At 34.9% G+C, this 22,141-nt stretch overlaps 2 protein-coding genes across 5 annotated transcripts; one reads left to right on the top strand and one right to left on the bottom strand.

The window, feature by feature from the left end:
- Window positions 1–3,017: 3,017 nt before the first annotated feature.
- On the bottom strand, window positions 3,018–7,278 carry LOC131938243 (DNA repair protein XRCC2). 2 transcript variants are annotated; one of them, XM_059296172.1, is made up of 4 exons: window positions 7,159–7,278; window positions 7,020–7,107; window positions 5,472–6,093; window positions 3,018–4,301 (listed from the first exon to the last, which is right to left on the bottom strand). In XM_059296172.1, the coding sequence occupies exons 2-4, from the start codon at window positions 7,086–7,088 to the stop codon at window positions 3,787–3,789; spliced, it is 1,206 nt and encodes a 401-aa protein (XP_059152155.1). In that variant the 5' UTR covers window positions 7,089–7,107; window positions 7,159–7,278; the 3' UTR covers window positions 3,018–3,786. The 2 variants fall into 2 exon arrangements, with proteins under 2 accessions (XP_059152155.1, XP_059152154.1); XM_059296171.1 differs by having other exon boundaries at window positions 7,020–7,260.
- On the top strand, window positions 7,262–21,078 carry LOC131938242 (E3 ubiquitin-protein ligase COP1). 3 transcript variants are annotated; one of them, XM_059296168.1, is made up of 20 exons: window positions 7,262–7,397; window positions 9,434–9,587; window positions 9,907–9,966; window positions 10,074–10,171; window positions 10,572–10,801; window positions 11,567–11,626; window positions 11,730–11,771; window positions 12,032–12,178; window positions 12,772–12,880; window positions 13,248–13,383; window positions 15,231–15,374; window positions 15,716–15,824; window positions 16,188–16,269; window positions 16,747–16,863; window positions 16,968–17,085; window positions 17,372–17,496; window positions 17,835–17,923; window positions 18,091–18,150; window positions 18,379–18,423; window positions 19,012–21,078. In XM_059296168.1, the coding sequence occupies exons 2-20, from the start codon at window positions 9,466–9,468 to the stop codon at window positions 19,027–19,029; spliced, it is 1,911 nt and encodes a 636-aa protein (XP_059152151.1). In that variant the 5' UTR covers window positions 7,262–7,397; window positions 9,434–9,465; the 3' UTR covers window positions 19,030–21,078. The 3 variants fall into 3 exon arrangements, with proteins under 3 accessions (XP_059152151.1, XP_059152150.1, XP_059152152.1); XM_059296167.1 differs by having other exon boundaries at window positions 7,287–7,397; window positions 9,431–9,587; XM_059296169.1 differs by lacking the exon at window positions 7,262–7,397 and adding an exon at window positions 7,433–7,491.
- The last annotated feature ends 1,063 nt before the right edge of the window (window positions 21,079–22,141 follow it).

Here is a 22,141-nt window from a genome sequence, read left to right as displayed (position 1 = left end):
GTGTGAAACCAATCAACCGTGACAAACAATTTACAGTTGTGGTCAGGCTGATCAAGTGTTCGCTTGAGATTATCTCAGTTATCTCCCATATTTGTACTTGAATTTATCTATCATGTAATTAATGTTAAACCCCTAATTGAATATCAAATTAGCTTTACCGTTGCCTTCAGAGTTGAGTATATTTGGCAAGTTTGGACGAGAGCACTTAAAATTGAGCGAATGACAAGATTAGCCACAAACAGAAGGACAGAAGGGCAGCCATTGTAACTAAATAAAAGCTTATAAGAATGTATAGGTTTCCAAAGATTGAAATATTTGTGGTAAAAATTAAACTAATGTCGAAACTTCAAGGACGTTAGAAAAATTTGGCTTGCATCAACCCAACCAGTATCCGCCCCTTTTGCTGTGCATTCACATAATCTTACAATAAAATGTACGTTTGATTAGCAATGTAACGTATTTTTATATGCCTTTGATATTAGATTATAAAGTATTGAAAATATTACAAAGTTTGACCGAACTCGTTTTTTTTTTGGGGTACAATCTTAGAAAGGATCGTATTCCCAATGATGTAGTAATTGGTCTGTGATTTCACTGAATCGTAGGCCGTTACGCGAAAACGTAGGCTATTTCGCCCACAGTAACCCATCCCCCACCCACACCCCACCATACACAAAAAAAATTCTTTTTACAAATCTCTTAGCAAAAACCAGAAAACGACATTAATTTTCAGAAAGCCCAATGACTTATACTACGTTGCATTAAATATCGTACACGTATTACATAACACAGAAATCGGATACCGGACCCACCCTTTTATCAGATTTAACCCGCTAAATAGAATTTTTAAAGATCCCAACCCCCCCCCCCATATTATATAACCTTTCCTAGGAACAACATCCCCTCTTCCCCCCCCCCCCCCATAATCGAGACCTTAGTGTTAGCCGCTGTATGCCCTACCACCCAACCATGAAATGACGTGCTGTGTGTGTATTGCTCTAGTTTTAGTGTGTAATGACACACCATTGTTGGAAAGAATTGATTAAATCTATGTCGTGTTAAATCACCTGTAACGATACACTGGTCGATACTAGCGGTTCTAAAATTGAATCTAACTTATATATACAGTACTAAACCCGTTTATAAGTGTGTAAAGCTTAAAAAGTTGGAAATGCTCAAATGTGTTTTCAACTCAAAGAAAAGAGAGAGGGTGAGTTAGAGTTAGTGTGAATCCACCAACTGTATCACCTCTCCAATAGCCCTGGTCAAAGACAGACCTGGAGGCGGAGTCTTCTTCGAGAACTCAGCAGCGGTGTCTTGGGAGACTGCAAAATTAACAGCAGAGGGCAGGACAAAATGAAAGGGTATGTTGGAGTTCCTATGCTCCACAAGGTGCAAAGAGGATTAAGTCGTCAATAACCTTGGTCAGGCTTAGGGAGGTTTTTTGTTATACACTGAAGTAGATTCTGATTGATCTGTTTAAAAGTACACAAATACTTAGGATTCCTACTTGATGAAGAATGAGAGTATTGAGAGTCGAAACAAAACAAGCTAATAAAAAGTCTAGTGACAATTTAAGTGCAATTTCCTTAATTAATTTTTTGTGACCGAACAAAAGGATATTTTTGAAAACTTTCTTCGGCAATATTGTTCTAAATTATGGCAGGAATCGATTGGTAAATGTTTCAAGTCGCTAAGTGGTCTGGTTGCCGAGATATGGGCCAAAAACTGCATTTTTTTTTCTAGGTTTTTTGGCTTTTCCCTGAAATCCAGGAAGGAATTCTTGGAATTTTTTTGGCCCACAAACATCCTCGGAACTTGCTTAACATATTTGCTATTGGAACTAGTCCTCGATATTGCTTCGTTGAGGAGGAGATACGACTTAAAGCTGCGGACACACATCCATCCATCCATCCATCCATAAATAACGAATTAATAATCGCAATTGTCAGTATGGAAATTGCGCTAACAATTGTCAGTATGGAAATTGCGCTAAAAAGGACGGCTAATTTTAAAACTCACTATTGTAGTATTGACGATTGCACATCTCTCGGCCTTCCACACACCTCACACTTACGTCTTCAGCGACTAGGGCAGACGTCGGAAGTTAAATTTTATTTTACCAGCCGACCCGCGGCGTATCATACGCCGCTATTTAGTTATTTTATTATCTACTTTTCAGTAATTCCTAATTTGTGAATTCGACTGTACCAATGCTGCCACTGAAAATATTTGCTTTAAACACTAACCCCCCCCCCCCCTTTCCCCTAACCCCGACCCTACACCCCCCCCCCCCCCCCAGTGAAAGCAGCCTCCTCTTAGTTACCTCCTGTAAGTTTACAATTGATTCAAACGAAATTAACTGCCCCTTATAGCCGTAACTAAACCCGGCTCTACGATTTGTAAACATTTAGAGTGAACACCGCTCACCAGACAATGTGTGGGTGGGGTGGGGGTGGTAGTGAGTGATAGAGAGAAAGAGAGGGGACTGCAAGGAGGCGCTTGCAGCTTGTTTTCTAACGGCTCCCAGAAGAGAATTATATATATAGATTTACATCTTTGCTTTGTTTGAAAGCTACCAACCTGTTGCATTTGATCAAAGATATTTTAGAAGTAAAACTGCATCGCTAGTTTTATTTATATATGTAAGTTGTTTTTCTAATCTTGAATCGGTTGTATTTATTAGAAGATAGCTATTGTGTGTAGTAGCACGCTGTGTACTCTTTTCAAACGCCCTGAAGTATTAGCGATACCCTATTCTAGGTTGAGACTGATCATTTGATTTCTGCTTTTGCTTACAACGGGAGCTGGGCTTCAGGTAGATGTCATCAAATGTATTTTGTTTGATTGTAATCAAACTAACAAAATATTAACCGTCAAATTATTCTACGTCATTGTTAAAAGATTAAGTTTCAACTGAATAAGTATAAGCCAATTTGTAAAGGTTCAATCAACGAAATTTTCAACGCAAAAACATTTTTTTTTAAACTTTGGTAATTTAATTTTTACATCCAACTTTATAAAACTTTAAATGAGATGATGACCTAGTTATGTTGGCAGACACCAAAGATTAACCATCTGCATGAAATGGAATGGTGAAAGTGATTGGAATAAATTTCAATTGGCACAACTATAAATAATAGGATACACTACTAACAGTATGGCACACTACACACATCATAACAAACTACACAAAGTAAGACAAACTGTAGCAGGGGAACACAGTACACATCAATACACTCAGTATGGCAGAGTGCACACATTATAGCACACTACACAAAGTAAGACTTGTTCATCTCTAGCTGGAGAACATCCTACACAGCCATGTATAAGAATTAATTACAAGTACCTTGGTTATAAACCTTCAACACCTGCCTTGGTTTATCTGATAAAATGCAAATATATTGCGTATCATAGCATGAGGGTTTTTTTAATTAATTCCACAACTACTTTACCTGAATTATCAACCACATCTACCACCTCAACTGGATTATCAACCATATCTATCAGTAGTACCACATCAACTGAATAATACTGAATTATCAACATCTAACAATTCAACTGGATTATCAAGTTTATCCCCATCACCTGGATTATCAAATTCACTATTTCACATCCCCTGGATTCTCAGCCACATCCTACTGATTTTTATTATCAACAACATCAATAACTGCAACATCAACAGCCTCACACCATCTTCAGCCTTTTATTCATCAAACAACTTCATAAACCACATTTTTAAAAAATGTACAGAAATATATCAACAAGTGCTAAGCCAACAGAATATTAAAGAAACTTAATGCCATCATCCACAAACACAAAACGCCTTCCATCAGGCCAGTCTGAACACCAAGTAGTCAATAACTTCCTGTCCTTCACGTCTGAATGTTTCGTCAACACAATCCTCTTCACCGGAAAACTTTCCCACGACCTGCCCAAATACGGAACATGCTCAGACAAAACTTTTTCTTTCTCCGACTGTTTTGAACCTTCACTCTTGCTGTGCATGTATTCCTTGTCGTTCCAGTTTTTCTTTTTCCCTATGACGTCTTCCTTGACGACAAGAAAGGAAACACCAAGCTCTGAGACATACTTAGATATGGCATTAACAATGGGTGCCATTTTCACCTCAGTGCTGTGGAAGTTGCTGGGGTCTAAGGCTTTGTCCAACCAGTAGAAAGCTGAGATGGTGTCAATGACGACAAGGGCTAGTTGTGGCTCGCTGGACAGTGCATGTTCCAGAGATAGCAGCGTGGCCAGAAGTTGCTGAGTGCTTTGGACCTTGATCACTTGGACACGCCCTAAAATTTTCAGAGATATTCAATTAAAATTTTTTTTTAAATGGGACACACCTAGAAATTTTGAAAGACATTCATTTTGTTTTTATTTTAACCTTGAAGATTTTTTTTTTTTTTAAACGTATTACTAGTATTACCGAATCATTAAAAGAATGTGACATATCTATGTTCTTCGTGTGAAGTTTTGATCATCTTTTCACCTTCATGCCCAAGACACACAGGGCAGATAAAGTAAAGTTCATCTGTTTCAATTACTTCAGAATGCGAGGAGGAGATAGTGTGGTCAGCACTATGCCCAGCAGCTTTTAGTTTGTTTAAAATTAGTCAGGTGCTCATCAGAACTTAGTGCAATACAGACTTAAAGCCAAGACCCAATTAGCCATTGTAAGCTCTACAACAGAGTCCCCTATGTGTGAAGTTTTACTAGGCAAATTTTTCTTTTTACACTATTCACCATGTAGTGCAAATGAAGTAGAGTTCATCTGGAATGTACCAGAGGCGTAGTGAGGGGGGGGGGGGGGGCAGGGGGGGACATTTGGCCCTCGGGCGCCGACCTTAGGGGCGGGCGCCAAATTGAAAGTTTGAGGGGGGGTGGGGGTGCAAATGGAAAGTTGGAGGGGGGGTTGCAAATCAAAAGTTTGAGGGGGGGGGGTGCAAATGTAAAGTTCGAGGGGGGTGCAAATCGAAAGTTTGAGGGGGGGTGCAAATGAAAAGTTCGAGGGGGGTGGGTGCAAATTGAAAGTTTGTCCCCGGGCGCCGGGAAGGGTCGCTACGCCTCTGGAATGTACTAAGAACTATAGCCCAGAATCTGAACTTGAGACTTTCAGGTTTTCAATCATGCTTGATGTTATAGTATTAGGTATTTTGTAAGAGTGGGGAGTACTTCATAAAAATACAGTATTTTTTAATCATACCCAATACAGCATTTTCAAAAATTTGATTTCATTTTGGGAAAAAATATCTAAAAACGTTTCCTTGAACTAATTGTGTAGGTACACAATCATCAGGACATTTAGGTAAAGCAATATTTCTAGACATGATTTCCCCCTTAACCTAAATACTTTAGAAATAACTATAAAAATGTAATTGACCGTTTTTTTTTCTCTCACAAGTTCATCTTAACCAAACCAGATTATTTTTTCTAACAAAACCATAACAATAAAGTTTACAAACCAAGGGCATCTAGTACAACCTCATCTGTCTCTTGTAGCAATAGAGTTGCAGTTCCTTCTGTGGGCTGTATAGTTCCTTCATCAGTTCTGGATAAGTCTGGTGTAACATCCCTTTTGTATGCACCATTTTCACCATGTTGACAAGTTAGATTTGTTTTTGATGTGTTTTTATGTTTACACTGCTTTAAACCGTCTGATGACACTGCAGCTTTGACTTTAATATATCCATTCTTGCATGTGTCAGAACTATCAAGAGCGCTAATGTCTTCTCCGCAAGCTTCACATTTGTTTTGGTTTGATACCCTCCTGGAAGAGGAGCCTTGCTGTACCATCTCTGAAAACAATTTTTCTATAACAATCGCAAGTCTTAGAATTGAAAACTTGTATTCCGTGTCAATAAAAATAACTTTGGCGCCAAGACCACCAAGAGGATAACCTTTCCACTGAGTAGGCAGGCAAGTCTTTGCGATGTAATGAAGAGCAAGTTCTGATTTCCCACTACCCTCAGGCCCATACAGCTCTACCACTTGACCACAGCAGGTGGATCCATGAGAAGAAAAATTTCCAAAAACAAATGGGTCAACCGGTGTTAAGTCTGGTCGGGTACTCAATCTAGCAAGCAACTGGTGAAAGTAAAAGCAAAAACATGTGACATTAGGTAAAGTAAACAGAGCAAGTATAGCGGTACTTAAGTTTCTTTTGGGATACATCAACAGATTGTGTGGTCAGCTTTCTTAATGGACACAAAAGATAGCATTGAATGGTTCATTAAATATGTTTTAAATTGTGTATGGTTTCATTAAAATAAATCAGGCTATAAAAACTTGATTGTGAGGCTTTTGTCAAATTTTACTAAAGTATTTGATGTTTTCAGTATTTTTGTTAACAAAGAATTTTTTAAATATATATATATATATATATATATATATATATATATATATATATATATTGTAATATATATCTATAGGCCTATATATCACAATATACTTCTATTAAAGCCTTAACAATGAGGCAACTTTTTTACACATTACTACTTTGCTAGCCTCGGCCGATTTTTCACACCTAAAATGAAACATTTCCCATAAATCCTCCCAAAAATGGGAAATAATTAGCCTACTCAAATTTAATGAATCACCTTTTTCACATGGCTAGTCTTAGACGATTTTACGTACCTAAAACAATAGATTAAATTAGGCCTACCGAATCCGATTGTTGATATTTATTGATAAGCAGAGTGGGACAGAAGACGTAAACTATTAAAATAAGGATCACCCTTAGAGGATGGGCAAGACAAGAGCAGTCTTCAAGTTTTCAACAAACTAAAAAAAAAATTTGGCTGGGGGGGGGGGGGGGGGGGTTGGAGATTTAAACCTTGGACTAAAAATCTAGATCTAGATCTTCAACACACTAGTTAATGTATCGTAGTTATCACTAGTAAAACCTGTTTTACTGTTTAACTCTGTTTTACTATGCCCTTTGTATTTATGTAATCTATGAGTATTATGCTATGGCCTGGGGTTAATAATTTTAATTTAACTTCATTTTTTACCTGTGCTCCTGATTCTGCTTTTTTCAGTGCTTTTCGTGAATCGATTGCCATCGAAGAAAACCAAACCATGAATATTGTAGATGTAGAAGTCTAGATCTAGACTACTTAAGACAAGTTAAAACTTAGAGTCTAGATCTAGATCTAGATAGTAGATTAGAATTTATTTATAAGTTCGACAACAAATTGAAAATTTGCAGTTTTATGCTAGGGTTTAGATTTTTTAAATTTTGCGTCCTTTCGTTTTCTCGATCAGCGGAAGTAGGAAATGTGAAAAGAAAACCTAAAAGAGGGATCATCCGGTTCGTTCCAAAAAGTACCTGTGAGAGTGTGTAGTATTAGGCCTAGCATTCAACGCACCAAAAGAGAAAGGAAGTTAAGGTAGACCACTGCGTTTAACCAATTATCTAAATGAATGAAAATCAAAATAATCTAGACCCTAACTCAAGAATAGATCTTGATTATATTTTTAATTGTTTGTTCATAAATAGAACTAGGCATAGACTAGAATACTGTAGAATACTATTACTAAGAATACTAGATTCTAGATCTAGATCTAGATCTAGATCAGTAGATCTAAATCAAATCTAGATCTAGATATCTAGATCAGACTAGATCTAGATGTATTTATTTTTCATAACTATTTTATTTTTAAATCTACTTTAAATCTAGATCTAACTAAGCCTACTACTAGATTCTAGTCACTAGTGATCTACTTAACTACTAGACTCAGTAGAGTAAAGTTCCACGCGCGGTTAAAACACCGGTGCGGCCATCGCCTGTTTATCGCTTCGTACAATATTTGTTTTGATGTTTTATACAAAACTACCGATATCTGCTGTAAACCTGTCCATTTCTAAATATATCCAGGTCAAATTCTTTTGTTTTTCTCCTTCTGGAAGTCGAGTTTTTAAAGTTTCGAGGTATGACGTCGTAGGCGATTCTAGTTCCCCGTATGAAAAACACTAGGTCCCGGATGAGATGAATAAACCAACCAATCAAAGCTTTTTATAACTAGGTTAACTATAAATAGCTTCTACAATATGTGCGGGACACTGTACATACGATAGATAAGGCTAATAAAGCAACCTGATAGGTGAATAGGGGTGGCCGCAGCTTGGGTGTCGATTTGGGTGGTTTCACCTCGCCGCGTAACCAATGACTTGAGCTAGACTAGCCTAGTTCTAGATGCTCTACATTTCAAGCTAAGCCTAGAATCTGTATAATTTCTATTTTTTTCTGCTGTTTTAAATTATTTCGATCATCTACTTCTTCTAAATCTAGTTTGTGTCTCTACATACAAGCATATCTAAGCAAATGTTACGTTATGTCTTGTCAGTGGTTGTTACGTCCCTTTGTTATGATTATTATAGTTGCGTCCCTTGAGTCATCACTGGGTCAACTTTTAATGTCGTTAATTAATTTTATTAACATGTTTTTAATTTGGTTTTGAAATCTATTAATTAATAATACAATCAACAACACGTTTAAAAGTGTAAAATATTTATTTTATTTATTAAACTAGGATTAAAACGTATAAAACGCGATCGTTACGCAAGCCGGTTCAGATGGCCGCAGGGAAAAAAAAGAGGGGAAAAAAATATCGCAAGTAGCACGTCACTAAAACATGAATATCTCAAATTCAATGCGTAGGAATATAAAATGATTGATACATATTAAGAGTAGAAAGGCAGAGGAATAATATAGTACTTTGGGTTTGTTTCTGTGTTAAACGGTTACAAAATAGCGCCCGATGAAAGTCGGGAGTTCGCTATGTGTGACCGGTTGTGGAACTTCACTCTAGAGATCTAGAATCTAGATCTACTACTTTTTTATTTTTATCCAGATTCTAGACTAGACTAAACAAAGTGGAGCTTTGTAAGTTATCAGTTTATCAGATTGGATTGTGCCTTGTTGATGACGAGTTTTTCCTCTTATTTTAACAATCTTTCAACCCCTAGCCTCCATTCATCCATATCCATAGGTCTAATCTGAAGTTATTAATATTTTAATTGTTATGTTATGTAGGCCTATACTATGTAATTCTACTATTTAGTTTAGCAGAGTTTAGCTAGGTAGATATGATATGATATGAATGTTTCATGACTCATTCATATAGGCCTATTTTTATATCATTCTAAATATTATAGACCTATTTCATACTCTCATACTCATTGTCTCGTCTGATTTACGTTAAAAAATTACATAGCCCCTAACTAATAGATGATAATTAATAATAGAGGCCTATTAAATTAAATAGGTCCTGTTTGAGTACTAACACTAAAGTTCATAAGCGTATAAATTATTTTAGGAATATTACTAAAACAATAATTTAAAAATTTAAGTGACAGAATTGTAGTTTGATTTTAGTCTATTTTGTCTGATGAATCATTATCAAGCTTCCTATCATTCAGCAGGGGATTGTTTGCTTGTGTGATCAGATGAATGCATGATGTCTCGAGCACCACCACAACAGCAGCAGGCATTGCGTCGAGCAAGAAAGAGACCTGCAACTCCAGTTTATGCTGGACAAGAAGGAACATACAAGAACATCAACAGTGACTTTATTTGGTGTGTTTGCAGCAGATTTATGAAGAACTTTGTTGGACATTTATATATTGCCTTTTCTATTGCTAATTAAAGTTACCTTTTATACTTGATAGCATATAGAGGTATTGTGATTAGTTCTATGAACAACTGCCTTAACAGTTATCTGCCCCATTTGAATACAAATTGTTCCTACAGACTTATTAATATTAGAACTTCTTTTAATTCTCTTAGTTAAAAAACAATAATACATTAGTAACATAGTAGTAAATTGAAAAAAGTTTTCAAAATTAAGGCCTGTAGTTATTTTGTAAGATTTAAAAGAAATAGTTTTTATTTTCAGCCCAATATGTTTTGACCTCATTGATGAAGCATACATGACAAAATGTGGACATTCATTTTGGTAAGTCTCCACTGTTGTCAGTCAAGTTGTTGAAGCTTAGATGGATCCATATTGTGGAACTCTTTGTTAAAGATGTTTACTATCATGCACTCCCTTGATTTCCACAGCCATGAATGTATAGAGAGGAGTGTGGAGAGGAACAACAGGTGTCCTAAGTGTGGAGTGCCTATAGAAAGTCCTGGCCATATATTTCCTAACTACACCTGTAAGTTTTGGGTTTTTATTTTTATGCTAGTCAATGGCTGCAAAGTGTGAGCGACTAAACTTTTTTTTAAATATACACTCTGAAGTATTATTTTTAAAATCATTCTTTGATTTTTACAGCATGAAAATGTGTTAGATTTGAAATATCCCAACATCTTAAATATAATCTATTTGGGTTTATAAAAAAAAGATACTAAAATATTTATTAATATAAAGTAATGAAAAAGATAGTTGTTGTTTGCTATGTTTTTTTGTCTACAAGAATTTATTATCATTACACTTCTACTTTTCATTCCGTATTTTTATTTTGCATCTTTCTCTCATCTTCAAGATTTTATAATCAGTATGGCCTACATACATTTATTCTTTTATGTTTTTAAATTTTGCATCAATTTCTGCAGTGATGGACTTGATAAGAAAACACAAAGCCGACGAACAAAACAACACCCTATCCAAACAGTTGACCTTACAGGACTGGCAGTGCCTGTCGCAGGACTGGGACCTAGGGGAGATCAACAATGTCATGTCACTCCTCTTCCTCAGGAAGCAGCGGCTAGAGCAAGGCTTGAAAGTTGCAGAGACAAGGATATTAAAGAACTTCCTGGAGGAGGTGCGGGATCGCAAAGAGAAGGTATGTTTGTGTACAGGATTGGTCTGTTTGTGTGCTGGATAGGTCTGTTTGTGTACAGGATTGGTCTGTTTGTGTACTGGATAGGTCTGTTTGTGTACAGGATTGGTCTGTTTGTGTACTGGATTGGTCTGTTTGTGTACAGGATTGGTCTGTTTGTATACTGGTTTGGTCTGTTTGTGTACTGGTTTGGTCTGTTTGTGTACTGGATTGGTCTGTTTGTGTACTGGATTGGTCTGTGCACTGGATTGGTCTGTTTGTGTACTGGATAGGTCTGTTTGTGTACTGGATTGGTCTGTTTGTGTACTGGATTGGTCTGTTTGTGTACTGGATTGGTCTGTTTGTCTGCTAGGTATGTTGATTTGTGTACTAGGTATGGATCAGTTTGTGTACTAAATATTTATGTTTGTGTACAAGATAATTCTGTTTGTGTTATAAGGAAATCCTGTTTGTGTTCTATATAATTTTTGTTTGTATTACCAGATAATTCAGTTTGTGTACTAGATAGGTCTGTTTGTGTCCCAGATCTAGCAATTGGTTATAGTTTTATCAGTTTGTTTTCTATTGTAAAAACCTGTGTGTGAAGACTTTACTGTTAAAGTTAAACCATTGCTTGAGATAATAATATTATTTTTTACTTTTTAGGAACATGTACCATTAAAGAAATCCCCTTGCTTGGGTTAATAATCTGTATTTTATCTTCATTAGAAACTTGTACCATAAAAGTGAATCCCCCTGTTTGGGCTAATTTTCTTATATTTTCCTTAGGAACTTGAAAAAGTCAAGCGTCAGTTGGAATTTTTAAATCAGGACTGCCTGTCTGTTGGGGTGAGATCCCTTTCTTTGCTCACTGTCAGCTTATGAACTACTGAAATAAATATATTTTAAAACTACTCAGAAATTTTAAACGGTAAATTAATATACATTTCAGGAGACTCTTCGAGATTTTGAACAGAAACAGCTTGGGTGCCCAGTAAGTATCACCAGCTGTCATTATACAATTTTGAAAGAAATTTTTTCTATAATAATAGGAAGTAAAGCTCTAAAAACATCTAAGCCATGTATCTATTATGCAGAAAAAAAAAATTTTTTAAATTGAAAATTCTATCACTATTGTAATATAGCGGCTGGAAAATATACTGAGCACACAATCATTTTGTTTGTGGAGGTAACTGATAATAAAGTGTAGCTTTTTGTTTACTTTGTTCAATGTGTTTACAACTCTTATCCTAGGATCACCTGGTGCCCAACAGTTTATCCTTGACATCAATCGCTGGTAGCAGTACAAGCAGCAGTACTGCTGAAACATCTACCTCAGACAGAATAGTAACCGCCGCCACAAATTCCAGTATACCAGAATCATTTGCAGGGGGGCCTACGGTACATGTGGCTTTAGTGTATATATTATTGTTACAGTAAAATTATTTACAGGTAATTCAGTGATCCTGAGTTCAGTACTTGTCAGTCTGGTAAAATAAGTTTGCAATGTACTGGCCACAGTCCAATCACATCCAGTGAACACAAATGCTCAACTTTCTTTCTCATGAAACTTAAAATCTGAAAGGGTTCTCTACTGGTGTATTAATTTTAATCATCCAATCATCTGCTATTCAAGTTAATATATAAAAAATAATCATTAGCAATATGATAATCGGTGGGACGCTGTGGTTGAATGATAGAGCATTTGGCTGCAAGCCAGAGGGTCTTAAGTTCAGATTTGGGTTCAGACTAGTGACTGTTGGAAGACCCTGAGTCCCTGGGTGGACTCTGATGGGTACCTGACTTACGTTGAAAAAGTATTTAAAAAGTCAGCTGGGCATAGTGCTGACAACACCACCCCTTCATATGTCGAGGTCAAGAAATATATGAACACTACTTCATCTGCCCATTGGATCGCTAGGTCTAAAGAGGAACTTTGCTTATAACAACCATCAGATGATCAAATATTTTAACTCTAGTTTTGTTTTTTCTAGGCACGCCCGACTGTTGAAATGTCAGAGGCAAGAAAGAAAAGAAAAGTCAGCCAACACTTTGAAGACCTGGAGAAAGTCTATTTAGAAACCAGGGGAGGTCTTGGATTAGGTAAACTTTAATCAACTAGTGTCGTAGCAGTTCACCATTTGACTACATAAAACCTAATTACATGAAGTTAAAAAAAATGTATTACCTCAGTATAAATAACAATTATTGTCTTTTCAAAAAAAATATACAGCATTATTTTTAAAAAATGTTTTTTTTTTACCTACTTCAAAAAAACAGTTTTTACTGTCCCTTTACATAGGCTGTTTAAAAACCTTTTTTTTTTGCCTTTCAAAATAAATAATATGCTGACCTCATGAAAGTATACAGACTAATACCTCTCATAAACAGGTGTGCTTTAAATGGGTAAAATATATTCCAGAAGTGTTTTCTTCGAAGTAAATGTTAAAACCCCCTCCTGTCCTTACAGGTGGTGAGAGCGATGGAAGCCTGGATGAGTTTGCCACCTGCCTGTCAAAGTTCTCCCAGTACACGTCCATCAGAGCTGTGGCGAGCCTGAACTACACACATGAAGTCTTTACAAACAGTTCCTCTATTGTCTCAAGGTACATAGTTCTTTACTTTAGCCTGAACTACACACATGAAGTCTTTACAAACAGTTCCTCTATTGTCTCAAGGTAAAATTTAGTTCTTTACTTTAACCTGAACTACACACATGAAGTCTTTACAAACAGTTCCTCTATTGTCTCAAGGTAAAATTTAGTTCTTTACTTTAACCTGAACTACACACATGAAGTCTTTACAAACAGTTCCTCTATTGTCTCAAGGTAAAATTTAGTTCTTTACTTTAACCTGAACTACACACATGAAGTCTTTACAAACAGTTCCTCTATTGTCTCAAGGTAAAATTTAGTTCTTTACTTTAACCTGAACTACACACATGAAGTCTTTACAAACAGTTCCTCTATTGTCTCAAGGTAAAATTTAGTTCTTTACTTTAACCTGAACTACACACAAAAGGTATTTTGAGTTTTTAGATTCTTTTAAAGATGCTTGCAGATATTAAGTTTCAGGTGGGTTTTTTTTCTGATGTTTTGCCACAATCTTAGAATTAGGATTAGGTTCAGGACTAACATTTAGTTTTGTTAGGGAAGGAATAACTATTGATATAACAATTAGCCTTGAAGATATCCTTATGGTTAAAAAAAAAAGAAAGAAGTTTTAATGAACAGCATAGAGTTTGATAGAGACTGAGTTATTTGCCATTCCTGGGGTTTGTTTTAATGTATTGCTTATGTTGTCTACAGCATAGAGTTTGATAGAGACTGTGATTTATTTGCCATTGCTGGGGTTTGTTTTAATGTATTGCTTATGTTGTCTACAGCATAGATTCTGATAGAGACTGAGTTATTTGCCATTCCTGGGGTTTGTTTTAATGTATTGCTTATGTTGTCTACAGCATAGAGTTTGATAGAGACTGTGACTTCTTTGCCATTGCTGGGGTTTGTTTTAATGTATTGCTTATGTTGTCTACAGCATAGAGTTTGATAGAGACTGCGAGTTCTTTGCCATTCCTGGGGTTTGTTTTAATGTATTGCTTATGTTGTCTACAGCATAGAGTTTGATAGAGACTGCGAGTTCTTTGCCATTCCTGAGGTTTGTTTTAATGTATTGCTTATGTTGTCTACAGCATAGAGTTTGATAGAGACTGTGATTTATTTGCCATTGCTGGGGTTTGTTTTAATGTATTGCTTATGTTGTCTACAGCATAGAGTTTGATAGAGACTGAGTTATTTGCCATTGCTGGGGTTTGTTTTAATGTATTGCTTATGTTGTCTACAGCATAAAGTTTGATAGAGACTGTGATTTATTTGCCATTGCTGGGGTTTGTTTTAATGTATTGCTTATGTTGTCTACAGCATAGAGTTTGATAGAGACTGTGAGTTTTTTGCCATTCCTGGGGTTTGTTTTAATGTGTTGCTTATGTTGTCTACAGCATAGAGTTTGATAGAGACTGTGAGTTTTTTGCCATTCCTGGGGTTTGTTTTAATGTGTTGCTTATGTTGTCTACAGCATAGAGTTTGATAGAGACTGCGAGTTCTTTGCCATTCCTGAGGTTTGTTTTAATGTATTGCTTATGTTGTCTACAGCATAGAGTTTGATAGAGACTGCGAGTTTTTTGCCATTCCTGAGGTTTGTTTTAATGTATTGCTTATGTTGTCTACAGCACAGAGTTTGATAGAGACTGAGTTATTTGCCATTCCTGGGGTTTGTTTTAATGTATTGGTTATGTTGTCTACAGCCTAGAGTTTGATAGAGACTGAGTTATTTGCCATTCCTGGGGTTTGTTTTAATGTATTGCTTATGTTGTCTACAGCACAGAGTTTGATAGAGACTGAGTTATTTGCCATTCCTGGGGTTTGTTTTAATGTATTGCTTATGTTGTCTACAGCATAGAGTTTGATAGAGACTGCGAGTTCTTTGCCATTGCTGGGGTGACCAAGAAAATTAAAGTCTTTGAGTATGGTATTGTGAGAGATGCTGTAGTTGACCTGCATTACCCTGTCACAGAGATGAGCTGTACTTCAAAGATCAGGTACGTCATTTTATGAGGGAGGGTGATGTAAATCTCTAGTTTTTGTCATGGTGGGTTAGGTAAATCATTCCTTTGCTGTGGCAGGTCAGGTCAATCATTAGTCTTTGCTGTGGTAAGTCAGGTAAGTTAAAAGATCATTTATTGTGGGTCAGGAAAATTAAACTACTCTCTTGTATGTTACCTTTTTTTAGATAAATAACCCCTGTAAGGCTAATTTTTCACAATAGTCCAAATAATATTTACCAGAACGATTCTCTATATCTACATTACATGCAACTCTAACTTTTTTTTTTAATTTAGTATTGACAGTCATATTTTGAACAATTTTTTTTCTAAATTAGTTGTATTGCATGGAATCCCTATAAGAAGCACATGCTAAGCAGCGCAGACTATGATGGGATAGTGTACATGTGGGACACCAGCACCAACCAGAGAACACAGATGTTTCAGGTTTGTAAGGGAACTTTTTCCCTCTTTCTTTCCTTAGGAATGTGGAGAACACACCATTTTATCTTAGAGTTTCTTGGGGATATGGGAAATACTTTTATAGTTTATTAAACTGTTGTGTTTGTTTCTTTCTTATAAGTTACTGTCTTGGTAAACTAGGAACATTCACTTTGTTTCTCTCTGATAAATTTGTCTGTATCTTTTTAAACTAGGAACATTCACTTTGTTTCTCTCTGATCAGCTGGTCTATAAGTTAGTAATCAAGGAATATTTACTGGGTAACTCTCATAAGTTTGTATCTTGGTAACCTAAAAACATTCAGTTTTTTTTCTCTTTGATAAGTTTGCCTGTATCTTTCTAAACCAGGAACATGAAAAGCGCTGCTGGAGTGTTGACTTCAACCGTATGGACCCAAAGATGCTAGCCTCAGGCTCGGATGACACCAAAGGTACCAACTGTTTGTGTTATTGGGGAAAAAAAGCAACTACTGCTTGAAATTGGACATTTATTTACTGAAAATTCATGCGAAATTACATGAAAAACAAATTTAGAAATAATTTTAAAATAATTCATTATATGTGTATATTTTAAAATTATTCTTTTGCTGAACATAGATGCATTTTAACAATAACAATTTAATTTTGAAAAATTAGTTATTAAATTTTCTACCATCATCCTATTTTATAATCAAAAATGTACATTAAAACTACTGGACAGACCTTAAACTCTGTTTGTGTAAAGTATCAAAACTTAAAATATGTGGCTTTATTATGTGCTGTCACTGTGCTCATTTACATCAAGAGTTGTTTCTTCTAGAATTTTAACTATCTAAAAACAAACCTACAAAAACAGATGTCCAAGGTTAGTTTTTATTTTGCTTGGAGTTTTCCATTTTTTATCTAAAAGTTTTCCTCTTTGTTTTCAGTGAAACTCTGGGACTGGGACAGATCTCAGTCAGTAATGACAATTGAAGGTGGTGCAAATGTTTGCTGCGTAAAATTCAACCCCACAACACGCTACAACCTAGCTTTTGGCTCTGCAGGTACAGCCTTCCATCTAGATTTTGACTTCTGCTAGTGTAGATTTTTTATTTTGTGAAAATATTATATCAGCTTAATATATTCCTGTTTCTTTGTTGTGTTCCAGATCACTGTGTACACTACTATGACCTCAGGCACCCAAAGAAAGCTGTCAATGTGTTCCGAGGTCACGGCAAAGCTGTCTCATACGTCAAGTTTCTAAATGGAAATGATATGGTTTCTGCGTAAGTTTTTTACTTTATGTATTATCTGTTGATATTTATGTGCACACATAAACTTACACAACTGGTTAATATAAAAGGGCACATCTGTAATTTTAAAATATACACAAGTGGTGATACAAATGTACATCTTTTTATATAAAAATGTACATCTCTCTTGATATAGAAGTGTACACTTCTGTTGAAATAAAAAAAATGTACACACCTGTTATTATAAAAATGTTCACACTGTGTTATAAAAGTGTACAAATCTGTTGTAAAATGCACACACTGGTTTATGTTTTTCCAGGTCAACCGACAGTCAGCTCAAGTTATGGAACTTGAATCGACACAACGCTATAGCCACTTTTAAAGGCCACATCAATGAGAAAAACTTTGTTGGGCTGGCCACAGATGGGGACTACATCGCATGTGGTATTGTACCTTTTACTCATGTTGCATGTTTAATAAACTTTTTTAAGATGTTTTTTATGCTCTTCATGTATACAACAATTAAAATGCTATTATAATTTCTTAAAGTTTTAGTTTTAATCCTGTTCTTGTTAACTTGTACTGTCATGTTTTATGTTTAAAAGTTAACACCTCTTTTGCAAAAACTATAAGTTAATATTATTTAGATCAATAGCATTTTGATGTGCAACCTGTTTCCTCATAAGCCATAACATTAGATGGGCACTACTTCTTTTTCCTTTTGAACTTGTAAATATTTCCTGGTTCGAAAAAAGACTGTATCTGTAACTTTATCTTAACAGGTAGTGAAAACAACTCGTTGTACTTGTACTATAAAGGTTTGTCTCGCCACATCCTTACATACAAGTTTGAACCTGCCAGAAAACTTATTGTGAGTAGCTCCCTCCAACATGGTTATGTTGACTCCTTTAGTTTGTCTTAGCTTATACAATTTTTATTGTGTTTTATAACAACAAATGAGCTATGATTTATCAATTAATTCAGAGATATGTTGTGTGGTTGGATAAGTTTTGAAAATAATCTTGTGTTCAAATACAGGAAAAACCTGGCAAGGAAGATGACTCAGCAGAATTTGTCAGTGCTGTCACATGGAAAGCTGTAAGTTATTTTTTTTTCTCTGGAACTTTTCTGACCAATTTTAATTTTGTTGCACTGAATGTATGAGCTGTAAACTTAAATGTGGTATCTACTTCAAAATATCTTTTTTGCTTCAATTATTGTTTTCCTCTAACTCAATCTTTCTTAAGTTGGGTTTGAATTTAAATTTATGAACAAAATATTTTACTGACTGGACATAATTAATTTGTGGGTGTGTTCTTTCAACAGGATTCTAACATACTTGTTGCAGCAAACAGCCAGGGTCTTGTCAAGGTAAGTTTTCCTAGTGTATTTTTAATGGTGCTTCTGTCATTTCTGTTGTTTCTAAATCAGATTGATAGGCTATTAACTGTATTAAACAATACATTACTGAATAGCCAGACAAATGCACACAAATTGGCATTTGAAAGATGACAGTATGACAAGGCAAGTTCTAAGGGTTTGCTGATTTAGCTGTCACATTAAACTTTTAGAAGGTTGTATTATCAATGTATACAATATTACTATTATGTACACTAGATTTTAGGATGCCGGCAAGGTGACCCCTGACCTAGGTCAGTGACCTCTGGACTCTTCCTCTAATGATACAAATTTTTCAATTACCTCACAATGGTTATTGATTACTTCGATATTATTGGCAATTTGGTGGAAGTGGAGTTGAGAGAAACGTGGTACTTATTCTAACGGCTATCAAGACCATAGCACTGAAATTGTTTTGAAGTGGTTTCCAAAATAGGTGGAAAAAATGGCTTATGTATTTAATGTTTGTTTCTTGTTTAAAGAATTTGTTTCCTAATGTTAAAAAAATATTTTGTAGCTTTGAGTCATGATTTAGAAAAAAAAATTTTGGCACAATTTCAGTTGCTGGAGTTGGTTTAAGGACATGTAAGAACAGGGAGCTGCCACCAGTTGTCCTCAGTTCTACCTTACAGTCTTTCATTTCTTGTCCTCTGGAAGTGACTCTCTATGGAGACGAACACATGTGGTGTGGGATTGGCCAGTTACTGAGAACAGTTTGACTAAAAACGAATTTGTGATTAGGGCCTAGAAGGTTGTGTTAGTTTTTTAAAAACTATTCTCAAAATAATTGACTAATTATTTAAAAGAAAACATAATTTAGAAATCAAAATTGAAAGTATGATTAATTATGAAAATCAAGAAACTTTTACATATCACTGAATAAGTTATAGATAGTGCATTAGATGGACTCATTCTATTTGACCAGGTACTTTTAGTGTTGTTAAAATTGATGAGGCAAAAATGTTGTTTTATTCTGAGTTGTGTATGTTGGGTTACTGGTATCTTGAGACTGAGATCAGCTGTAGAACATCCCTTCTAAAATCCAATGCAAAGATTACCTATCAGACCTCATTATATCTATATTTGAATAAGTAAAGTATATTTACCTCAACTAATTTTAAATCCATTTGTATCCTATTTCTGTCAATTGCTTTTTTCTAATGTGGCAGTCTTTTTAAGCAGCTTACTGCCATTTCTAGTGGGACATAGAGGACACAAGTTGAACTGTGATGAATGAGTGCCTATGGTTGTTAAAATTTCATGTATACTTAGGTGTTTGTCATATAAAAATTTCTTCATGTTCATGATAGTATTTGTTTTGTCAAACTGATCGGCAGCTGTCGTTTTTAACATAAGATTGTTGGTCAGATTTTAAACAGCATTAGTTTAAAAGAAATTGACCAATGGTAGAAAAATATAGTACGAAAATAAAAATATATTGTTTTATCTAGAATATTTTACTTTTTAAAGTGTTATACAAAATTTGGGACAAATAAATGTACTAAATGATATTCTTTATACTTTTTTTCTGAACTGTAGTTGGAAAGATATTCTATTATTTTTCCAAAACTACCTTTGCTCTGTTACTGTTAGTTGATCTGACATTATTTTCTGGTGGGAAAGACTAGGGCATTACACCTGCAGACATTTTGTTTGCCTATTTGAAAGCTTCCAACCTTCCATCTCTCTGTCTTCAAGTCCCAAGTTGCTGTCCTTGCTAATTTGTACAGTAGTTTATCTCACTGAGATCTATGTTGTATGACTTTAAATATGATTCTCTTCCTTTGAATTTTACCAGTTCTTTTTATTTTTAGTAAAACTATTCTTTGACCTCCAGGTGTGAGGCATACAAATAATTTTTTTTATTCCACATGATTTTTTTTCTTGTTCGTCTTTGGTTTATATAATTGTGCCCCTTGCCTTAGCAGTTAACTGCCACAAAAAAATAGATCTCTTCTGCTGCTGATGTGATTCCAGTTGAATGCGAGTTTTGTTTCATCTTATCAATCGTTTTAACTTTTTAAGGTTCCACTGATAGGGAACATGTGTTGTTTGGGGAAACAACACAAAAAGCCCATTTATATTTTTTTTAGTTTTAGGTTATTCTTTTTAAATTATCTAACTTTTGTAAGATTAAAATTATATCTGATTTGTAATGTATGTACATAAATACTGAAAATTTATAAAACGTAATCAAAGTTATTTTTTTTATTCAAGAGCCAGTTTGTTTGTAAGACTCAACCCTTACTGCAGTAGTGACATGACATTAACATGGATTAACTCAACTGTTGATGTTTAGTTAATGATTTCTTTTTTGTCTTGTGGGAAACACTGAAAAACAATTTGACATACGCAAGTCAAAACAGTTCATAATCCATTATTATTTGTATTAAAATGGCATGTTTGATCTTATTTTTTCACTGGTTCACACTTGTTAGACTTATTATTCTCAAGTATGATCATGTAGTTATATATGATGAAATTTTGAAATCATGTCTGAAATATTGGTGTAGTGTTAAAGTGTATATTTGGCTGCATATCAGAATATGTATAACAGATGAAATGTGGGGAGGCAATGGACCAATACTCCTCAACTGTTTTTTATTTATTGAGAAAATAAAATTGCTACAGCTGTTTGTTGTGTTGTTGTTTTTACTTTCTCGTATATACGAAGTATAGAGAAAGTATTGTAATCGTGCAAAAAAAAAATCAAGATTTTTACAAATCTTGACGTTTTACACCTCACTGATACGGAAAAACATAATTTTGCAATCTTGTCAGTATGTCTGTGTGTGTGTGTGTGTCTGTCTGTGTGTATACACGATTACTTGAGTACCGTTACAGCTAGGTTGATGAAATTTCATATATAGGTATTTTATCAAAATCGTAGATCCGTATCAACTTTTGAGCAATTTCCGACAACCGGAAGTGGTACTTTTTCTACTTTGAATTTTTCAAAAGCCTATAACTTGAGTACTATTTCAGATAGATAAATGAAATTTCAAATGTAAGTAAAAGATCTAATTCTCTACCTTCTATCAAATTTTGAGTAATTTCCGTTGACCGGAAGTACTAATTTACACTAGTTCCGATTTCTCAAAAAACGCATGTAAATTTATAAAGAACTAATAATATTGCGCACTATTATGCGCTTTTTGATTTGGCGTTCCCTTGGTGCGCAATTCTTTTTTCTACTAGATTTTATTCTATTTTTAAAAGTTTAAGTAAACAAAAATCATGTCTATATTCCGAGTTGCCATCCCACGTAGTGTTATATTAGAATATTCGAGAAAGTTTAGGGGAGATCACTCCCGGTTTATTTTAATAATATATTTGTAATATTCAGATAGAAGTAAATATGAGTTTTAGTCTGGTAGTGGTTTGCACAAGACTGGTTCATATTATCCCTAGCATACCAACTATTTCTGTTGTTAGGTCCTTATGTTTACATTGCAATCTGTTATAGCATTCATAATATTTATATCTAATATGGACTGTGCACTCTCTATAATCTGTGTGTATTATGTAAGTGCACTTGCTATAATTCTAGTTTTAACACTGGATTTGCTTTTAAGCAATGATTCTAGTCTTTAGAATAGATTTAAACAAATATGTAATTATTTGCCACTTGCTCACAGTGGGTTTTAACCTAATTAAGCCTCATGAAATAGTTCTTTATGTTAGACAATTA

Source organism: Physella acuta, unplaced genomic scaffold, assembly GCF_028476545.2.
Source record: "Physella acuta isolate Inbredline_101_S28 unplaced genomic scaffold, ASM2847654v3 ptg000239l, whole genome shotgun sequence".
NCBI lineage: Eukaryota > Metazoa > Mollusca > Gastropoda > Physidae > Physella > Physella acuta.
The sequence above is the reverse complement of the archived record's forward strand: the minus strand, read 5'-3'. Positions and strand labels throughout refer to the sequence as shown.